Raw genomic sequence first — 18264 nt, 5'->3', positions numbered from 1 at the left:
TTCGTCCTCTCGCTGCCGCTCCGGTAGCTGCCGGCCGCTGCAGCAGCGGCAGCCTGCGCAGGGGGGAGACAGGCAGACGGCGCTGCCTTTTGCAGAACAAACTGGGCCCTACTTTCGAGCTTTCAATGCGAAGAAAAGCGAAAGGCTGTTAATCTGCTGATGCCACCATCATCAGAGGCGCCTGAAGCCCTGAAGGGGCCCCCCTCCTGCCTGCAGCGCCACACGATGGCGGCTGCTGCCAGAGGGGCCCTCGCATTTTGCTCGTGTGCTGCTCTTTCTTCTGGATAATAGCTGTCATCCCTGGCCGCGAGCTCAAAAGAATTTGTTGGTAGCTGTCGTGCGCGCGGGGGTTGCCTCTCGTGCCGGTAGGGGGGCAGACACGCAGACGTGAACGGCCAGCAAAACGTCACGTAGAACAGCGGCTATCCCCCGCCATGCCTCCAAGGCATTTAAAAATGGTGTTTTAACCGCAACTCCAACGAGGCCTTCCACCTTTGGCCTAAGGCCGCATAGAGTTTTGTGGATGCATCGGCCATAGACGAACGCGCAAGGTGGGGTGCAGCTAGGTGTCCAGTTCCTCAGAGCCACTTACAGGCTCAGATTGCTCACTACTCATTGCTCACAACTCATTGCTCACAACTCATTGCTCACAACTCACTGCTCACACGAAGGTCCCTCGCACGGGGCTTGCAGCGTAGCGGAAGCAGCTAAAAAAAATTAAGGCTATAGGGCACTGATTGGATGCTGCATGTACAGCGATAAATCACCAGGGCCCTCGCATATATATGTATGCCGCTCAAGCGCTGACTGCCTTGCAGCGGCGGGGGGAATTTTATTGCCGGTAGATGACTGCATGGACGCTCAAATGCCACTCGCCTTTGGAGGCAAGCCACCGTGGCGGTGGCCTTTGGGCCCAAACATGGTGGATCAAAAGGCCACTGCTAACTCTAAAATTGTACCTGGATCATCTGATTGTGGGGATGCCGGGGGTCCACGTGCTACGCTGGCTGTTTATGGGCCGGCTTAATACCCTGCTTTGGCAAGTGTTCTTTGTTACGTCTGTGCTGCTCCAATCAGGGGCACCCTAGGGAGACACTTAGGCCGACTCCAATGCAAAACTTCCTGCAAAGCTGTTGAGTGTCTGCAAAGGAAAGCTGTCCCCCCTCCATGCCCGCCTTCCTTGTGTAAAGCTCCAATTAGCCAATAGTTTCCAAGTCACAGCTACGTAGAACTGCAGTGCAGTAGGAAGTGCTGAAGCGTAACTGGGCTCGCTACAAGGAGCTCAGACGCAGATGGTTCATATGCTCGCTTGTCGTATTTGCTGCAAAGGACAGCCCGATCGATCAAGAGGAAGCACGCAGGGTTGTGTGTATTCGTCCTCGCGCCAGATGCTACCTGCAACTAGCTGAGAAGACTCGAAAGGCTTCCAGAGTGCAAGGACGCGAATCCATCCCAAATGCGTCTGTAGTCCTCTTGCAGGACCGTAGGACCGCGAGCAGGGAAAGAGTAAGTTTTATCGAAAACACGCAAAACCAACTTCCTATGAAGTCTGCATCGAATCTAAAGTCATGTGTCTCCCTACGGAGATCTTAGATGGGACTTTACACTGAGCGAGAATGATCTGAGCTGCCGTCCTTTTCAACTAGAAATGAAGCCGAGAAGAACAAATTGACTCCCTCAGCCGGAGCCTCTTCAAACCCTGAACGGGAAGCCCAGTTACTGGCTTTTGCCTTTTCCGCGGCTTTAAGATTTAGCAGCAACTGCGCAGACTCTCCTCCTGCACAAAGACCATTGGATTTCTCTCTCGCTTTGTGTGTATTCCTTCTCCAGTCTTTGTGCAAACGACGGGAGGGGCATAACTGAAGAGCAACAATATTCTCCAGTGGGCAGGCCCATTTGGTGATACACACACATCCCCTCCCTTACTATGAAGCATCTTAGCAACTCACGTTAAACGAGTTCGCACAATTCCAGGCCGTATGTATGCTGAGTATTGGATGATCTGTAGACAGACCTCCCTTTGAGTACGAACTGGGCAGCAATAACTGCAACAAATGCCGAGCCGGCCTTCAAAATGCCCGTATGACATCCGTTGTGCCGACCAATATCAGGATGTTTTCCAACCTACACTTCACTACTACCCAAAATCACGCCTACCAAAATCGTAGCACTGAACAACTGGCGCTAAAAACCTCAAATGTCAAACACTGACGATCCGAAAGTTCAAGAGTGTTGCAAAAGAGAAAGCCAAATGTAACAACGGCGCACGCAGGCCCCTGTCCGTCGAGGCAAGAGGGAGGCGGCCTCGTGGATAGACGAGAGGGCGTCGGGAAGAGCAGTGTGAGCTTGTGTGAAAAGACCACAACTTCTTTGGCAAACGTACAGAGCAGCTGGTGAGTCCAAGAGTTACTGTATCGACACCTCTCACCGCAGCACCTTTTCTCCCTCCAATATCTGCTTCAGGTCGCCTAGCCGAGCCTCTCCCCGCAGTAAGGGACGCGAGTAGCTAAACCTTTTGCTCCCACTTTATGCTTCCCCTTTCACCCCCCAAAAAAACATCCCTCTCTTCCCGTGCAGCCTGTCTGTCATGCGCCTCACTGCCTTTGGCTCTCCGCGCCGGTGATATCGCCAAATGCGATTTGTGCGTTCCTGATCCACCTGATAGTGCCTAGTACCTGCTGAGCGAGTCTTTCTTCTCTTTCTTTCTCGGAGCTGACAACAAAACGACGTTCATTCATATGCGCACAGGCCTTGATGTGTTGCTGCTGGAGGACTGCAACGGCTTCCGCAGCACGTGTGTAGTGATTATCTACGTCTTCTTTGAACTTTGCAAAGAACTCTGCCTTTCGATCTCGGTCTAGCAGTTCCTCAGATGTCTTGAGGCGCCTATGCGCCAGCGCCAAGGAGGAGCTGTTCTTTAAGAAAGACGCCATTAGGCGAGTTCGCGCCTCAGAGGTCCTCTCGGTATCATCTGCTGCTCTACCACCATCGCCGATGGGAGTATCCCCAAACGAAGAAATCATGGTAGTAACCTCCTTTGTGGCTTCCAACACGGCTGACCTCGCGAATATCTCGTCCATGGTGACCCCCCGAGGGCTTCCCAAATTTCAGCGCGCCAATCCTCAAAGGCTTGGTGGATTGAATGTATCGCGCTATCGGCATCTTCTACCGCCACCTTCAGTCCTTTCTTGGCGAGAGACTCCTTTGTACGTACCTGCAACAGTGAGGCCTGCACGTTCTTAAGGTCTTCTTCTACCCGCTGCTTGCGTCGAAGCATTTCCGCAGCGGCTCCCAGAAGCGCCAGCTCCCACTTTTTCTCTCTGTCAGAGGCAGTGCCCTCAAGAATGGCAGCCGCTTTGGTGTCTGAAACGTCCACGCTGACGCCGATGCTGTACGCAGCCCGCTCATACCACTCTGAGAAATCGTCACTGCCCTCCTTTCCTGCTCCATACTCGACGCCTTCAGGTTGCGAGCCCCTCTGCGCCTCTTCGCAGTCCCTCAAAATGCCTTGACTACGCGTTCATCATCATTGCTGGTGCTACCTTGCTGCAGTTTTAGCACCTGTTGCTCCGACTGCCCCACTGTGCACGTGTCCTCAGTGCCGGGGAGGGCTCGAGAGACTTGGGGAGTCTTCGACACTGCCTGGCCGTCAACAAGTGGCGCTTCAAGCACTCTCGCGTTTCCGCTGATGGTCGACAGTGCAGCGGCGTCGGATGGAAGAGCATCTACGATGCGTTCAATCTCGCGCTCAGTGCCTTGCATCTCGTTCTTCCGAGCATCGATGTCCTTCTGGAGATCGAGATGCTGCCTGAACAGCTGAGATTCTTTTTGCAGACGGCCCAGCAGTTTTCCCGTCAAGATCCGGTGAAGAACACGGTGCAGCTCGAGACTCCTCTGCTTTTCGTCCTCTTGGGTGGCGCCTCGAGTTACTAGGCACACGGCGACGAATAGAGCACCCCACAGAAGCATCTGCTCGGAGAAGAGCGATTGCACGATGCCGCCATGCTCCCCCTGACGGCGGAACGCGAGGATGGGAGGCACTGCGGGGTGCTCTCCAGGATAGAGGGGCCATAAACAGACTCCTCGCTGGACATGTCGGCTGCAGACCTCGTAGGTTCGTGTCTAGGCAGTTGCTTTTGCGGCAAGCCGCTGCTCGTTGAGGCCTCCTTGCCTATGATGAACGAGGAAGCGAGAGATCCTCGCTCCTGGGGTAGCTGCACGGAAGGCTTGGCAACCCCGAAGACTACTGCCGCTGCTCATGACGGCGCAAGCAGCTCGTGCAGAAAAGAGAATGCCACTGCGGACAGGCAACAAGCGCCAAAAAACCACAGCAAGCCGGGAGGCATCCCCCTAAGGCCGCCCTCCTCTCACACTCAGGTAGGCAGGCAGAGTCAGCTCCCCGAGGATCGACAGATCGGGGCAACAGGCAGCACGACGTGCGCAAAAAACAGCGGTCCGGAGAGCGTGGAGAAGGAGAAGGGAGAGCAAGAAGAAGAATAAACTCTTAGAAGGCTAGAGCGCACCTTAAAAATGCGGCAAAAGGGCTACAAATCACGAATCGACACTGTCTGGGCAGCCTCGTAACAAGGACGCCATGCGACCCTCTCCAGGACGCTGGGGAGCGCTTTGCGAAGAAATAATCGCAGACGCAGCATGAAACCTTTTCGCTATTGCAAGGGAATCAAAGCGAAGAAGATGAGAAAGCGCCGCCTAGCGTCCATACCTAGGGATTATGTGCTCGCTGGCCTCCAAGGGGGTCCTGATGAGCAGAAGACAGAAATGGGGAAGAAGAGGGGTCGGTAGGAAGTTTTCCGAGAAAAGATTTGAGCCCTTCTTAGTGCTGACGACTGTGAAACCCCTCTAAAATCGAGCGCATCGTACAGACGTTCACTTTTTGGAAAATAAGAAGCTTCGCACATAAAACGGAGCCCATGGGCAAAGGCTCCTCCAGCCTCGGTGCGTTTGAGGGCTTTGCTAGCTTCCACCCTTTCTTTGCCGTCCGTGCATCTTTCCCAGCCATTTCCACCCTTTCTTGCGGAGGCCCTATCTTTCCTCTTTATTAATGCCCTTCTTTCTGGCCTTGCCCGTCTCGACTGCCGCCGCAATCTGTTTTGATAACGCCAGTTCGCCATGTTGCCATGACTTCACGCAGCGCGGGATGCTTTCCCTCAATCCCCATGCACAGTCCTGGCATTCGCGGCTTGGCGGTGGCTCTTTGGGGCCTTTTGAATGGCAGAACGCTTGCACCTGCTGCTGCCCTCCTTGTGGTGGGGTTCTCGGAGACGCTCGCAGCTGCAACGGCGAACGTCGAGGGCAGTCGAGTTGCACAGGAGGGCAGCCGTAGCACTCAACAGGGAGAACACGCCAGCCACACGAGCGCTCCCCCTTCGCGAGAAGGGGGGGAAATCCCCCTCGGTGGAGCTATTTTGGAACCTGCGAGCAGCGTCGGTGTCGCTTGCAGCGATGGCAACGATGACGAGGAAGAAGAAGGCGACGACGATGAGGAAGGAAAGTGGAGGGCTCGATGGGCAGATGAGGAAAGAAAGTGGAGGGTTCGATGGGCAGATGAGGAGGGGAAGCCTCTTTATGAAATATTTGATTCGAATACCAAGCCAGAATCGAACACCGCGCTGCAGAGCTCCAAGGGGCCCTCACGCGGCATCTTGGTAAGACCCTCTCCAGAGCCGCAGTCTATCGACTGGCAAGAGCCATTCAAGATATGGGATTTCGACGAAAATCCGTGGACGCCCACGGAGGATATGCTGGAAGGCTCCGTGTCGACTTTGGATGCAATTCAGGAAGCCGTCTTGCCGAAGGTCGCATTCGGGCTGGCGCTGCTGGTGCTGCTGCTCGTTGCCTTAATAGGCCCCTTAACGGCCTCCAAGAATGCCAAGATAGCCGCTAGATGACGGGAAGTGGCAGATATACAGCGGAGAACGCAGTTGCCGGAGGAGCGGATGCAGCAGCTGCGCAGCGATATCGCTTCTTTGACGGCGGAGAAGGATTTTTAAAGTGTGTACGTGCTGTCGCGTAAGGAGTGCCTTGAGGCTCTTGAAAGCGTGAAAAAAAACAGCGCTCGGAGGCGAAAGTACTTCAGAGAGCTCTTCTTCCATGCTCACTCACCTTGATCCGGATCGGGGTCTCTTGAACGACCCCACGGAGATGCTCATTCGGATGGTGCGAGAGAGCATCGAGAACCTTCAGTATTTTCCGAGTAACATTCATGGATTGATCAAATTACTTGAAGCGCAGCAGGAGGCCTTCGAAAGGTGGCACGCCGAGAAGGTCTTTTCTCAGAGGGATGCACATAGTGGCGAGCCGGTGTGGATCCACGAGGGACGTAGGGAATCCGCCGAGGATTCGCGACTGTTCTTGCGGGCTGTGGAGAAGGTTCAATCGGCGATCGATAAACTTCCGCAGGGAGGCACCTTAGACCTTGTATTGGAGAAGGCACGCCACCTTTTCGTGTATGGATTGCTAGTGCAACACAAGCAGGAGCTGCACCTGGACGCTGCAAGGAATCAAACGATCGTGGATCGCATCTCGAGAAACAACGAGCTGGTGGCTCCCCTCCTGGCCATGCATAGGCAAGAAATTCAGGAGAGCATTCGCAACTACCTTGAGGCAATGCGAGAAGCCCAGTCTCTGGAAATAGACTCTGCCGTAGCATCGCCAGAAGTGCTGGAAAACTTCGAAAGCTTCCTGACAACCATCAGCTTGGAAAAGCTTAATGCTCTAGCAGAGGCCTTGCACCATCCCACACACAGCGCGAATCCCATGCGGCTGGTGGTATCTATCACTTCGCAGTTGAATGCCATCGGGGCAGTTTTGCCCAAACTGGCTACGCCGGAGGCTTCTCTACAGTCTCGATTTTCTGAGATGCAGGCTTCAAATCTTCCAGAGCTTCTGGTGCTGGCTAGCACATTAGGACACGCGTTCAGTCGTATCAGCTCCGAGAGAGACAAGTTGGTGCAAGTGCTCGTTGCAGCGGCGGAGGAGTTTGCACTCGCTACGCGGGAAGCAGCAGTAGAGCAATCGAAGGCACAGAAGTACGAGGACGCAATAACCAACAGACTGGAGGCGATAAGGGCCATGCGCCCTCTCATCGACAAAGCGAGAGAATTAGCGCTCCAGGGCGTGCGGTGAGCCGCCAACGGCTCCCAGAGCAGGCATTTGAGAAGAGATTTCCCTAGTACCGCTGCTAGTGTTCGCCTGTAATGACGGACTTGACAGGTTAAACGGATTTGTCGCTTGGTAGGCGACTGTCGGCGGCAAGAAGACGATCTTCGCATGTAGATCGCAGGCACTGTTTGAATATACATGCAGTATCTATATGTGCAGCTCCTCGCTTTGAGTTCACCGTTCATGACTTGAGCCGAGGCACTGCAAAGAACTAGCCTTTTGCACGATCACTAATTTATTTTCCCTCATGTAGCTAGTATACCGCCAGGTGGAGGCTGGTGCCTAGTCCGTAGTATGGATCATGCAACACATAAAATGGCAAGAGTAGAACGCCAGCTGGGCAGTACGAGAGCGAAATGCTTGTTCTGGGGGGGGGGGGCCGTTGTGTGCCAGGTACGGCAGGCAGGACGCACACATACAAAATTCGGAGAGAGCTATACAACTATACCGTAACATGCACAAGGAACCGAAAGGTCAGAATCTTGGACAGTAGAATATCAGTGCGACGGATCCTGCGGGCTTCACGCTCTGAAGTAGCTTGGGGTGGACGGGGGATGGATCGCCGGTTCACCATGTGGCTAAAGAATACTCCAAGGGCGTACTGCTGTTTATTTACGGCCCCATCACTGCGGTTTTTTAATCGAGGAAACTCCTAATGAACATTTTTCTTGTACCCAGCTGTGATCAACCGGATCCGTTGAACACTTCGCTAGCCGAGGAAGATTATGGTGGACCCACGAAGGAATAATAAAGAAGTTAAAATTCAAGTGTAGGAGCCAACTGAGCAATTCAAGGGGCGGCTCGGGATGAATTCGGCTTTCTTGTGTTTCACGCCACCCGGTTATTTGTTGTTGTTTCGTGCCTGAGGGCCTGGTGCCTCGAAGACTCCAAGCATTACAGCAAAACGTGTATGACAGCACCCAAACCAAGAAAGGGAGACGAAGACATTGGAGCAGGGGATGTGTGACTTTAAAAGTCAATGCTGGTGTGTCCTAGTTTGAACAAAAAATAGTGGGAACGCATAAGCAAGCCTAAAGATCTAGGATTCTTTTCCTTCAGGCTCGTCATGAAGGAAGAGGTGCCTATTGGCATCCTCAGTGCTCTCCGCATAGAAAATGAGCTGCTGTGGGCCAGATATTCGATTTCATGCAAACTATAGCCCTTTTCTATCCCCGCCGCGAGATTGCTTGTTACCTGTAGCTACGACCGGCTTGCGGGATTAGCTCGCGGCCTTTGCGCGCAGATGCTTATGTGAAGCTTACTCATACACCCCGGACAAAATTGAAGCCCATGCAATTCAAGCAGATGCGTATTATATAGTTCATTTTCTATCCTAGCGAGGAACAACAAAACGCGCGTTTCCGCTGCAGTGTATCTAGCGGCAGTGTGCAGCAAATATTTGAATGCATTGGGTCTCCTCGTAAGACTGAACTTGCATTCCTTTGAGACGAGTGGCCCAAGAAGAGTAAAGATACAGCACTTTGTCGTGAGGCTAAAGTTAAGGACGTCGAAGAAGTTCTTGTGCGTGCACCTTAGTTTCTCTGAAAATAGTACTAACGACTGGATGAATACATTTCTAAGGTCCTGTGACAACAAAGCCTTAACCGAAGATAATCTCCCTTTATTTTGACCTTTCCGCTTTCCTTCTGAACCCCTAAGACTTCAAGCGCCTCGTTCCTCGAACACTGCGTACTGTGAGGTCATTTGCCAGTAACCCTACGGCAGAATGCCGCTCCTGATAGTCATGCAAGGATTTTAAAAGTCGATTTAGAAATTTTATTACATTCAAACCTCCCTTGTTCAAACTCGAGCACGGCCTTCACGGCAAAACATGCAATGGCCCGACGTCGCAAGGGGTCCTTCCTTAGGATTCAGTGAAACAACACAGAAACAACTCGCTGCACAGAAATCTCAAGCCGTTCATATTGTAAGCTTTTGCACTGCTATTTCGTCAAGGTGAGCCAAGTGCCTTGCCGAAAGGGGCAGAAGGCTTCTCCAATGCCTAAGGTCACTTTCTCACTACTGACGACGCTAGGCATGTCAGAGTCCAGAACAACACGGGGCCTGAGAGCCTTCTTCTGCCTTTACTACTACTGCTTGCCTACTATTGTCGCTTGTTCTTTTGCAGAAGTTCCTGCACAAATGCCTCAGCCGGAGACTCGTGGGATTGCCCCAATCGCGATCGAGCCGGTGGCAGAGCTACTCCCACAGACAGAAGCTCTGAAGGCTCTCCTTCAGCAGAAACGAGAACAGGTTTTTTTGCACGTTGAGCTTGAAAACACTGGGCCTTTAATCCGCGCGGGGGATGTCCTTTTGGCCGTACACAGCGATTCCTCCCCCTACTGTGTTTTATTTAGGCAGTTTAGCATACCAGAGCCTGCCGCGAAGCTTGCAAGCCGTCGCAGAGGGCACACCACCTAGAAACTGTGCACGATTTTCCGAGCGGGCTCAGCCAGAATGAGATGACGTGATCTGCCTCGAGCACTGGAGGAAGCACGATCGTTGGCTGCCCCTCCGGCGCCAGGCAGTGTGTCTATGTCTCTCTGTCTCCCCACTCGCTCAAGCGTGCCGACGAACGAGTGGTGTGCCTCAGAAAAGCCTTGTCGGTTGCTTGGGTGCTCTGCTTCCTAGGACTGCAGCCATAAGCGCGTGTGAGTTGGATCCTCAGGAACGACTGCAAGAGCAAGAAGAAGGCGAGCGTCTGCAGGACCAACGACTAAGAGCCTTGGAACTCAGGCGGCAGGATGAGTTGCTGCGGAAGAGCAAGATGCAGCGGAAAATGCTGCGGGATGCTCAAGAGCGGCAACGCCGAGAGGAAGAAGGAAGGTCACGACAGGACCCCAGCTTTACGTCTTTTTTGCGCCTTCGAAGGTGTGCAGAAAGCAGGGACGGCGAGATCGCGAGCCACTGCAGATTATCAGGAGGAAAAAACTTCCCTACGCATCTCTCCATGGGGGCTTTGAGCCTTAACGCAATACAGATAAGGATACTCCTAAGGGAGGTCCTCGCTGAAACAAGCGAAATCGAGGAACTCGGTGAGCAAAGGGCGTTCATAGGGCCGTAAAAGCGCGTCTCCCCCGTCGGTCAAGGGGGCTGCTGAAGGGGCAGTCAAGACGCTTGTCTCAGTCTGCACACGAGATGCTGCCGATTAGCATTGGATTACTGCAGCGCAAGGTCCCATAGGCGGCTTATCCGTGAAGACCTCGATGCATGCCTTGGAGGCTGGTTTAATACGGTATGCTCCTTGTCCGTTGTGCAGTGGCTGGTGTGGATCTCAGATCTCGGTCGAGCCAATTTGACAGATGATGACGGTCCTGGGATTTGCAGTGCCTTGCGTTGCTTGAGAAATCTCAAGACGCTCTCTCTTGAGTCAAACCACCTGGGTGCATCTACGGCCATTGCTTTGAGGAAATACTTGGAGGTAACGGCCAGCGCACAAAACTGTAGCCTGGCAACAGCCAATTCTTTTTGAAGGGTTTCACTGCTCTTGGTGCTCCATAGTTGCGAGCCCATGGTGCTGCTGGCACCTGAAGCTGCAAATTGCACGGAGGGTCCATACTCGGGTGTCGCGCGTGGTTCGGGGATAGCCCTTCACGAAGAATGTGGCCTTTGCATGGAGGGAGGACTCTTAGCGCCTTTTCACGAGCTGCGTAGGACTCGTATCAACAGCAGAGACAGAGAGAGAGAGAGACAGAGGCAGACAGACAGAGAGAGAGAGAGAGAGCAGAAGCAGCAGCAGCACCATAGGGTGGTGTTTTCCTGTTTGTCATGCTGACCCACTGTGGCGATGATGCTGCAGGCAAGCTCAACGCTGGAGTCTCTAGACTTGTGCGGGTGCCGTCTAGGAGGTCTTCAGGGCATCGAAGAGCTCTGTAGAGCTCTCAGAAACAATCGAACTCTAAAGCACCTGTCCTTAAGAGACGTGCAAATTGACCAAGTAAACACCAGGCACAGGCGCGCAGTTTAGGCTTATGGCGGCTTCGGGTTTACGGCGTGAGACTTATGGCACTGCTCGTAGTGTCTGGAGCATCACTCACAGATGTAACTTTGCCGCTCACGAAGAAAAGGAGCTACTGCTGCCGCCTCTTTGTTGCCTGCTGCTGCGGCGTGCCCGTGTGTCAAGGCATTCGCTACTTAGGACGCATACTACAGCATGGAATTTCACGATGCTCGATGATGCATTTGAGGTTCATTGCACGCGGCAAAAATTCCTTTATCCCTGTAGGCTGGAGGTTTACTCCTAGTTGAGAGTCTCCGCAACAACAGCACACTGGAGTCTCTTGATATCTGCAGCAACGCCCTAAGTAAGACAAGTGCCCTCAAAGCGGCTCACTCACTAGTCTGCTGAATGAGTCAAACATGGGTGAGCCTGATGCTTAGCTTGCCAAACCTGGTTATTTCCGGGTGTACCAGCCGCTACAGCAGCACAAAAAGCAGGAGGCAACTCACCAGCACCTCTGTGAGCTATTCTCTTTCTCTAAATGAGACGTGATAATTCTCCGGTAAAGCCACGTCACTGCAAATGTCACTGTGCCGCATTATGTGGAAGTTGTGGCCGGTACAGCCCCCGAGCAACACCGGCTCTTGGGAGATATAGTGGGAGCAAATCGTCGGCGTTGGAATGCCATGAGGGACAGGGAGACTATGGAAAGGGCCCTAATGGCTCGCGAGGAAGCCGACACCAAGGCGTTTAATATGGAGCTCGAGGGTTTAAGGTCTGCCACTGCTCCTCAGCTTCCGTTGGTCGGGAACCTTTCCCTCAAGTGCCAGCCAGCCTTCTAGCATTTTTCGTCCTCGCCTGTAAAAGCAACTTACGGCAGGGTCATCTAGAAAGCACGCACATTAGAACCATGTCTTCCAGATATCCGCAGCAGGGGCTGCCCGCACCATCATGAGTAGACACCTTGGAAGCCTGCTTGCACAGCCAACGCCGTGTGTTGCCGCTGCTGCCACCTAACGCCTCTTAGGATGATGTGACCCTCGGCGAACTTTCGGGTTTGTTGAGAGGTGGTCTGTCCGTTAGGTGTTTAGGCGCGAGTGGTGCGCAATGAAAGGGGGGTTAAGATACGAAAAGGACTTGGGATGGTGCTTTGCAGGATGGCCGTCGAGGGAAGCGAGAGCCGCAGCCTTGCCAGAGAAGCCGTAGGCTAATCATGCCACGCTATAACCATCACTAGGGTAGCTAGTCGTTCCTTCACCGATACCATAGCCGAGACGATGGTGGTCTTATTGGGTAGCTGATTGGGGTGAAGCATGTCAGCGTTGGTTTTGGGTGGGTGTCGCTGCACTGCGAGCCTACGCGTTGAGAGGGCATATACATATATATATATACCGCATTTGGCCGCTCCTCCACTAACCTGCGTTCTCATGGGCTAGCCCTCTTCCCCTCACCTCCCTCCCCCACCGTGTGCGTAGCGGGGGCTTTTTTGCTGAATGCATGGGCCGTGTATCACCCACCATCCAGATATTCGGCTTCGCATAGACGGACAGAGGGTCGTCCGGTGTCCCTACACCGTTTTTCTGAACTGCAATATTGCCTTGCCTTCAGGCAATGTTCGCCCAGTGGGAAAGACGACGTCATCAGGAAGCGGAGGAGCACGCAGAAGCTGTTGCTGCGTTGCAGCAGGTCTGCCCCTCTTCCCGTATCGCGGCCTGAGCAGCGTTGCTGCTGCTGCTGCTGCTGCTGCTTGCCCTCTACAATCCATTTACCCACTTGCCTGCTCCTCTTGGTCTGCGCCACCCCTTTCTCCTGCATGCGCCTGGCTGTGCCCTGCCGCTCTGCACCTGCCAACTCCTCCCATCCCTCCACGCCCGACTAAAAAGAACTGTAGCCGAAAACCTACCTACCACCTCTACCCACCACCAAAATTATACCACCATGCAGACCCCGCCTGCACCCGGACACGTATCGCAGTACAGCTGCAAGACAACAAAAGAGGGCGCTGCTGCCAGCTTTTTTGTCGTTCCCGCTGCTGTTTTTTGCGGCCGTTTCTTACGGCATTAGGCGTACGAGGACCGCAAGGCGGCTGCTCAGAAGTCGAAAGCTGGTAAGAGGCAAAAGAAGAAAAAGCGGTTCCCAGCATGACCCCCTCGCCCTAACCGTGGCTCGGCCTTCACTAAGGCATAGATCTATAAAAGGCCTAGGGGACGGCGAATACTTTGCGCGAAGCAGCGGGAGCTCCTGCTGCTGCTAAACTGCACTGTCCTCGCATCTGTCGCAACAACAGCAGCGTGTTGCGACAGGCATTTCTTGTGGGAAGGAATGAAAAAATAGCGTTTCCTTCGGCTCCCCCCTTTTAAGATCTATTGGGGAATTGTTGCCTGCAGATAAGCGTAAAAGCATCTTCTTACAAAAACAATAAACAAAAAACCCCATACAGTTACAAAACACCACTCCTCCCATCAGGGGAGGCAACGCCAGCCCTGAGGTTACAGCCGTTGCTGCTGCAAAGAAGGAGCAAGCAGCAGCAAATCAGGCCGTAGTGTCACTCCCCGAAGCGGATGCAGCAGCAGCTGCTGCTGCTGCATCCTCTTCTTCGCGCTGTTGCTGCTGCTTCTGCTGCTGCTTCTGCTCCTGCTGCCGACGTTCTGCCTGGACTCTCCTAGAAAGGTATTTGCTTAGGTACGAATTTTCACGGCATTCCAGATTGAAGGCGTCGCCAAGCAGCTGAGCTAGCTCCTGCGGGAAAAGGGCAGTGGCCGCATATAGGCGTCGCATTTTACACAGACCTTTCGCCCCCACAAAGGGGCAATACGACATGCAGCATGCGTAACAACACCACATCAAGAAGCAGCACGCCGAACGCAGATCCGCCTGCCTGGCGATAGATGCCAAGAGCATGCAGGTTGCAGGGGAACGAACACGAACGACAGAAAGCCAGGGCAGGCAGTCCCAAGAGATCCCCGCAGCATAACACGAGTTTTTCGCAGCAGCGTAAGGCAGCATGCACACAGAGAAGTCGCGCAAACAACGCGGAAAGCATGCATGCAGGCAAGCAGCAGACCGGCATGAACAGGTGCTCGCAAGAGCCAGCAGAAAAAACAGACAGCAGACGAACGACTAGCCGTAGTCTCATGAAGAGCATGCGCCAGCAGTCGTAGGCAAGCAACATGATGCAGCAGCATGGGGAGGGGCTGAAAGACACGTCGGGCTAAAAAAAATCCGGCTGCAGAAAACTCAATACGCATGTGTTGTCGTACCTTGTCATGAAGACCTTTGTCACCAACAGCCGTCGTGGCACTAACATCTCTGCCAACATAAAGCGGCCGCTCGATGTGGCTGGGGCAACCCAAGTGACGCAGACAAGATTCGATCCGCTTGCTTGTATAGAACCACGCGCCTGGAAAGAGCGAGGGAGAGAAGACAGAAAGTCGGAGTGTATATACACCCCAATACAGGACTAAGGTGCACACTCCATTCGCACCAAGAAACCGCCGAAAAACACGCACTCAATGCAGCAAGTACACACTCCAATACATCCTCAACACATCCACTCCACCCTTTGCAGCCCGCAATCGCGCCGAACGGCAGAGGAGGAAGCCGCAGGCTCAAGGGCGAGTTCAACGAGGCGCAGAAAGATACACATACACGCACAAACGGAGGCAGGAGCACGATACATCCATGAAAAGAAGCGGCACCCTTTGTGAGGGCTGTGCGCTTTTTTTCTGGCTCCTGCGGTATGGCCTTGTTGAGATCGAAGACGGGCACGACTGCTCAGGCTTTCCAAAACTGCTGCTGATTTCTCGCCAACCAAGGCAAGTGCCCTCACCGTGCTGCCTCCCTACCTATCTCCTCCTGTGTGTATGTATGTGTGTGTGTATGTGTACGTATGTATGCATGTGGATGTGTGTATGTGTACGTACGTATGCATGTGGATGTGTGTATGTGTACGTGTGTGTGTGTCAGCGTGTGTGTGTGTATGTGTGTGTCAACGTATGTCAACGTATTCGTCCTCCTACCCTGATTCATAGGCTCCTCTTGCGCCCAAACAACGGACTTCAGATTCGGATAGATCTGGAGATCCTTGATCGCCAAGTCGAAGGGAAAAGGCGACAGCTGCTCAACGCGGGCGAGAGCAACTTTCCCCCCTGAGCAGTCCGTAAAGAGAGAGCGAAGGCTGCGTGAGCACGAAGCTACCCAAGAAAGCGAGGCAGCGCGCAAGACAGCAAGAAGCAGGCGACAGGAGGGAAGAAAGGGGGTAAAAGGAATATTAGAACGCAGCAGGCCCCATCTAAAAAGCAATTGCGTCGGGGAAAAGTAGCTTCTTGCCTGGATTGTCTGGTCCTGTCTCTTCGCTCCTGAGGCGCTCGCGTTCGGCGTGCAGATCATAGTAAATTTGACCACAGCACAAAATCAAGCGTTCGACGGCTGCTGGATCGGAAATCGACTCGTCCGGGATGTACCTGGCAGCAGTAACAGAAACGGGGGCAAAAGCGACATACATGCATATACATATATAGATGTAGATGTATGTATACATATATATACATGCTCACATCCCCACACCCAGACACATATATATATATATACATAAATATATGTATATGTATATATGGATATATTTATATATATACACACAGAATAAATATACATACAGATACTCACAGCTATACACACAGAATCTATATACATACAGATACTCACACCTGTACACACAGAATACATATACACACAGAATCCATATACACACAGACAATCACACCTATACACACAGAATACATATACATGCAGACACTCACACCTATACTCACAGAATATATTTACACACAGAATCCATATACATACGGACACTCGCACCTATACTCACAGAACATATTTACACACAGAATCCATATACACACAGACAATCACACCTATACACACAGAATACATGTACATGCAGACACTCACACCTATACACACAGAATCCATATACATACAGACACTCACACATATACACAGGGAATCCATATACACACAGACACTCACACCTATACACACAGAATCCATATACACACAGAATCCATATACATGCAGACACTCGCACATATACACACAGACAGTGTGAAACAGCGTGAAAAGGCCGTATATCCGCAAATCCGCAATTTACTGTCCAGTGCGACATTTGAAAAACTCTGCCACGCGAAGCGTAAATAAGGGCAGTCTTGCAAAGCCACATATATCAGGCGCCGAGCAAGACTTTGCGCTGCATGCCGCATGTCGGCGTGTTACCTTCGGAATCTGGTGCCTTCCATGATATCCATGAGCGAGCTCATCGCTTGACGCATGCGAAGCATGCGTTTCGGCGAGAAGACAACCAAAGGTTTTCTGAAGGCGCGATGAACTTGACGTCGGAGCACGTGGAAAGTGTTGGAAGGCACTGTGGGGACTACTACCTGCAGCAGGGGAGAAGAAGCGACACATGCAGACACACACGCACGCGCGCGAAAAATCGGGAAAAAAGGCAGGCGCGCAAACAACCCTGCAGAAGATTGTGTAGCCTGTGACACTGCGGCAAGGCCAGAAAGGAAGAAGGCTTCGAAAGAGGTGATGGTAGAAGGGCAGGAAAGCGCAAACACGCCGTGCGGCGCGGGTTCGCAACTTCAAGAAAGCAAGAAGCACACAGCAGGGATTGAGGCACGATCCGAGACGAGCCTCAGCGCGAGACAGAGAGGAAGCAGAAGCTAGCAAGCAAGCGGGGTCGTCAAGAAGAGAGGTGCTGAGGAGAGCAAATGTCGAAAAAGAATCGCACGCAGCTCGAGACAGCCCCTTCCCGTCTTCCAAGCCGCCAGCACTTGTGTCGATGCAAAACTGCGGCAGAAGCGTGCGAGAACAGCCTCGCTTCAACCTTGCCCTCCCTAATTCTCGTCCCTTCCTTCCCCCTCTCCTTTGTTGTCAAAAGCACACACAAATGTATCTATACACATACATACATCACACACAAGTCGTCGAACCTGAATGTTGTGCTGCTGAATGACGGACGACCGAGAAAGCTCCCAGTTCTCTTCGTGAATTACGTCCTCTCTGTCATCGCAAAGTTGCAGAAAGCGCTCGATGCGTGCAGAGGAATGCTCAGGCCCCTGTCCGTCATAGCCGTGTGGCAGGAGCAGCACAAGGCCTGAGGGTAGGCGCATAGAGAAGGAAGAAAAAACATCCCGTTGCTTTTCGTTTCTGCCAGCCATTCGAGGAAAGGAAAATTGCCGAGACGCAGGAGCAACGCACTCGTCGAAACCTCTAGACGCAGCCGCATGGGCAGGTGGGTTGGGTGGCGTAGTGTTGTGTTTTTTTCATGCATGCATGCATGCATGCATGAAAAGTGTGGTGTACGGTGTGTGCGACGGCGTCTTATGCCAAAAAGCTATTTTGAGGGCTGCGATGATTAGAAAAACACCTATCGCCATCCCTCATCACCCTCCTTCACCCCTATAACATGCGGAAGGCAGGCCTGAGCAGCTCGTTGGAAAAAGCTTTCCGCTTTGCACGTTGCCTCGCGCCCTACCGTTCTGCCGATTCCACTTGACTTCTGCAGAGGCAATAAACTGATCCGTGATAATCTGCGCGCCGTTGCTGAAATCTCCGAACTGCGCCTCCCATATGCTCAGCGTGTCTGGATGCTCCATAGAATAGCCAAACTCAAATCCTAAAGCTGTGCAACGCAGCCGCAAAGAGGAGCGAGAGGCTTTGTTGGCTTGCAGGGGGAGGGTAGTATTTAAGACAGACGGCAGTCACTCAAAAAAGGGTTAAAACACGAAATAGAAGACAGACGACGGTCATTCAAAAAGAGTAAAAACACGTAATCGAAGACAGACGACGCTTATTCAAAAAAGGGTAAAAACACGTAATCGAAGACAGACGGCGCTTATTCAAAAAAGGGTAAAAACACGGAATCGAAGAAAGACGGCAGTCATTCAAAAGAGAGTAAAAACATGAGATATGAGACAGACGGCAGTCATTCAAAAGAGAGTAAAAACATGAGATATGAGACAGACGGCAGTCATTCAAAAGAGAGTAAAAACATGAAATATGAGACAGACGGCAGTCATTCAAAAGAGAGTAAAAACATGAGATATGAGACAGACGGCAGTCATTCAAAAGAGAGTAAA

General features: G+C 52.5%; 3 protein-coding genes across 3 annotated transcripts; 2 read left to right on the top strand and 1 right to left on the bottom strand.

Moving 5' to 3' along the window:
- Positions 1–5177: 5177 nt before the first annotated feature.
- Positions 5178–7146, top strand: LOC34621855. Its single transcript, XM_026338234.1, is given in 3 exon segments — positions 5178–5435; positions 5547–5918; positions 6100–7146. Coding segments are annotated over 3 exon segments (1677 nt in total).
- A 2178-nt stretch (positions 7147–9324) lies between these two features.
- On the top strand, positions 9325–13267 carry LOC34621854. The gene is made up of 8 exons (XM_026338233.1): positions 9325–9435; positions 9851–10217; positions 10461–10603; positions 11408–11486; positions 11747–11897; positions 12279–12324; positions 12731–12808; positions 13187–13267. Exons 1-8 carry the CDS (start codon positions 9325–9327, stop codon positions 13265–13267), a joined length of 1056 nt encoding a protein of 351 aa, XP_026194018.1.
- A 447-nt stretch (positions 13268–13714) lies between these two features.
- LOC113147491 (2-oxoglutarate dehydrogenase, mitochondrial-like) lies at positions 13715–17935 on the bottom strand (the record flags this gene model as incomplete). Its single annotated transcript, XM_026338232.1, has 8 exons — positions 17923–17935; positions 17661–17807; positions 17071–17279; positions 16394–16557; positions 15452–15585; positions 15142–15270; positions 14383–14522; positions 13715–13861 (listed from the first exon to the last, which is right to left on the bottom strand). Coding segments are annotated over exons 1-8 (1083 nt in total), but the record flags the coding sequence as incomplete, so codon positions are not given.
- Between the last annotated feature and the right edge of the window lie 329 nt (positions 17936–18264).

This window comes from Cyclospora cayetanensis, unplaced genomic scaffold (genome assembly GCF_002999335.1).
Source record: "Cyclospora cayetanensis isolate NF1_C8 unplaced genomic scaffold, CcayRef3 CcayRef3_contig_240, whole genome shotgun sequence".
In the NCBI taxonomy this organism is placed as follows: domain Eukaryota; phylum Apicomplexa; class Conoidasida; order Eucoccidiorida; family Eimeriidae; genus Cyclospora; species Cyclospora cayetanensis.
The sequence above is the reverse complement of the archived record's forward strand: the minus strand, read 5'-3'. Positions and strand labels throughout refer to the sequence as shown.

Bases quoted from the DNA above. Each gene is read 5' to 3' on its own strand.
- LOC34621854 (XM_026338233.1), top strand. From the start codon at position 9,325: ATGCCTCAGCCGGAGACTCGTGGGATTGCCCCAATCGCGATCGAGCCG. The intron at 9,436-9,850 runs GTTTTTTTGCAC...TTGGATCCTCAG, and splicing joins TTCAGCAGAAACGAGAACAG to GAACGACTGCAAGAGCAAGA. The intron at 11,898-12,278 runs GTCTGCCACTGC...GGTGCTTTGCAG, and splicing joins ATGGAGCTCGAGGGTTTAAG to GATGGCCGTCGAGGGAAGCG.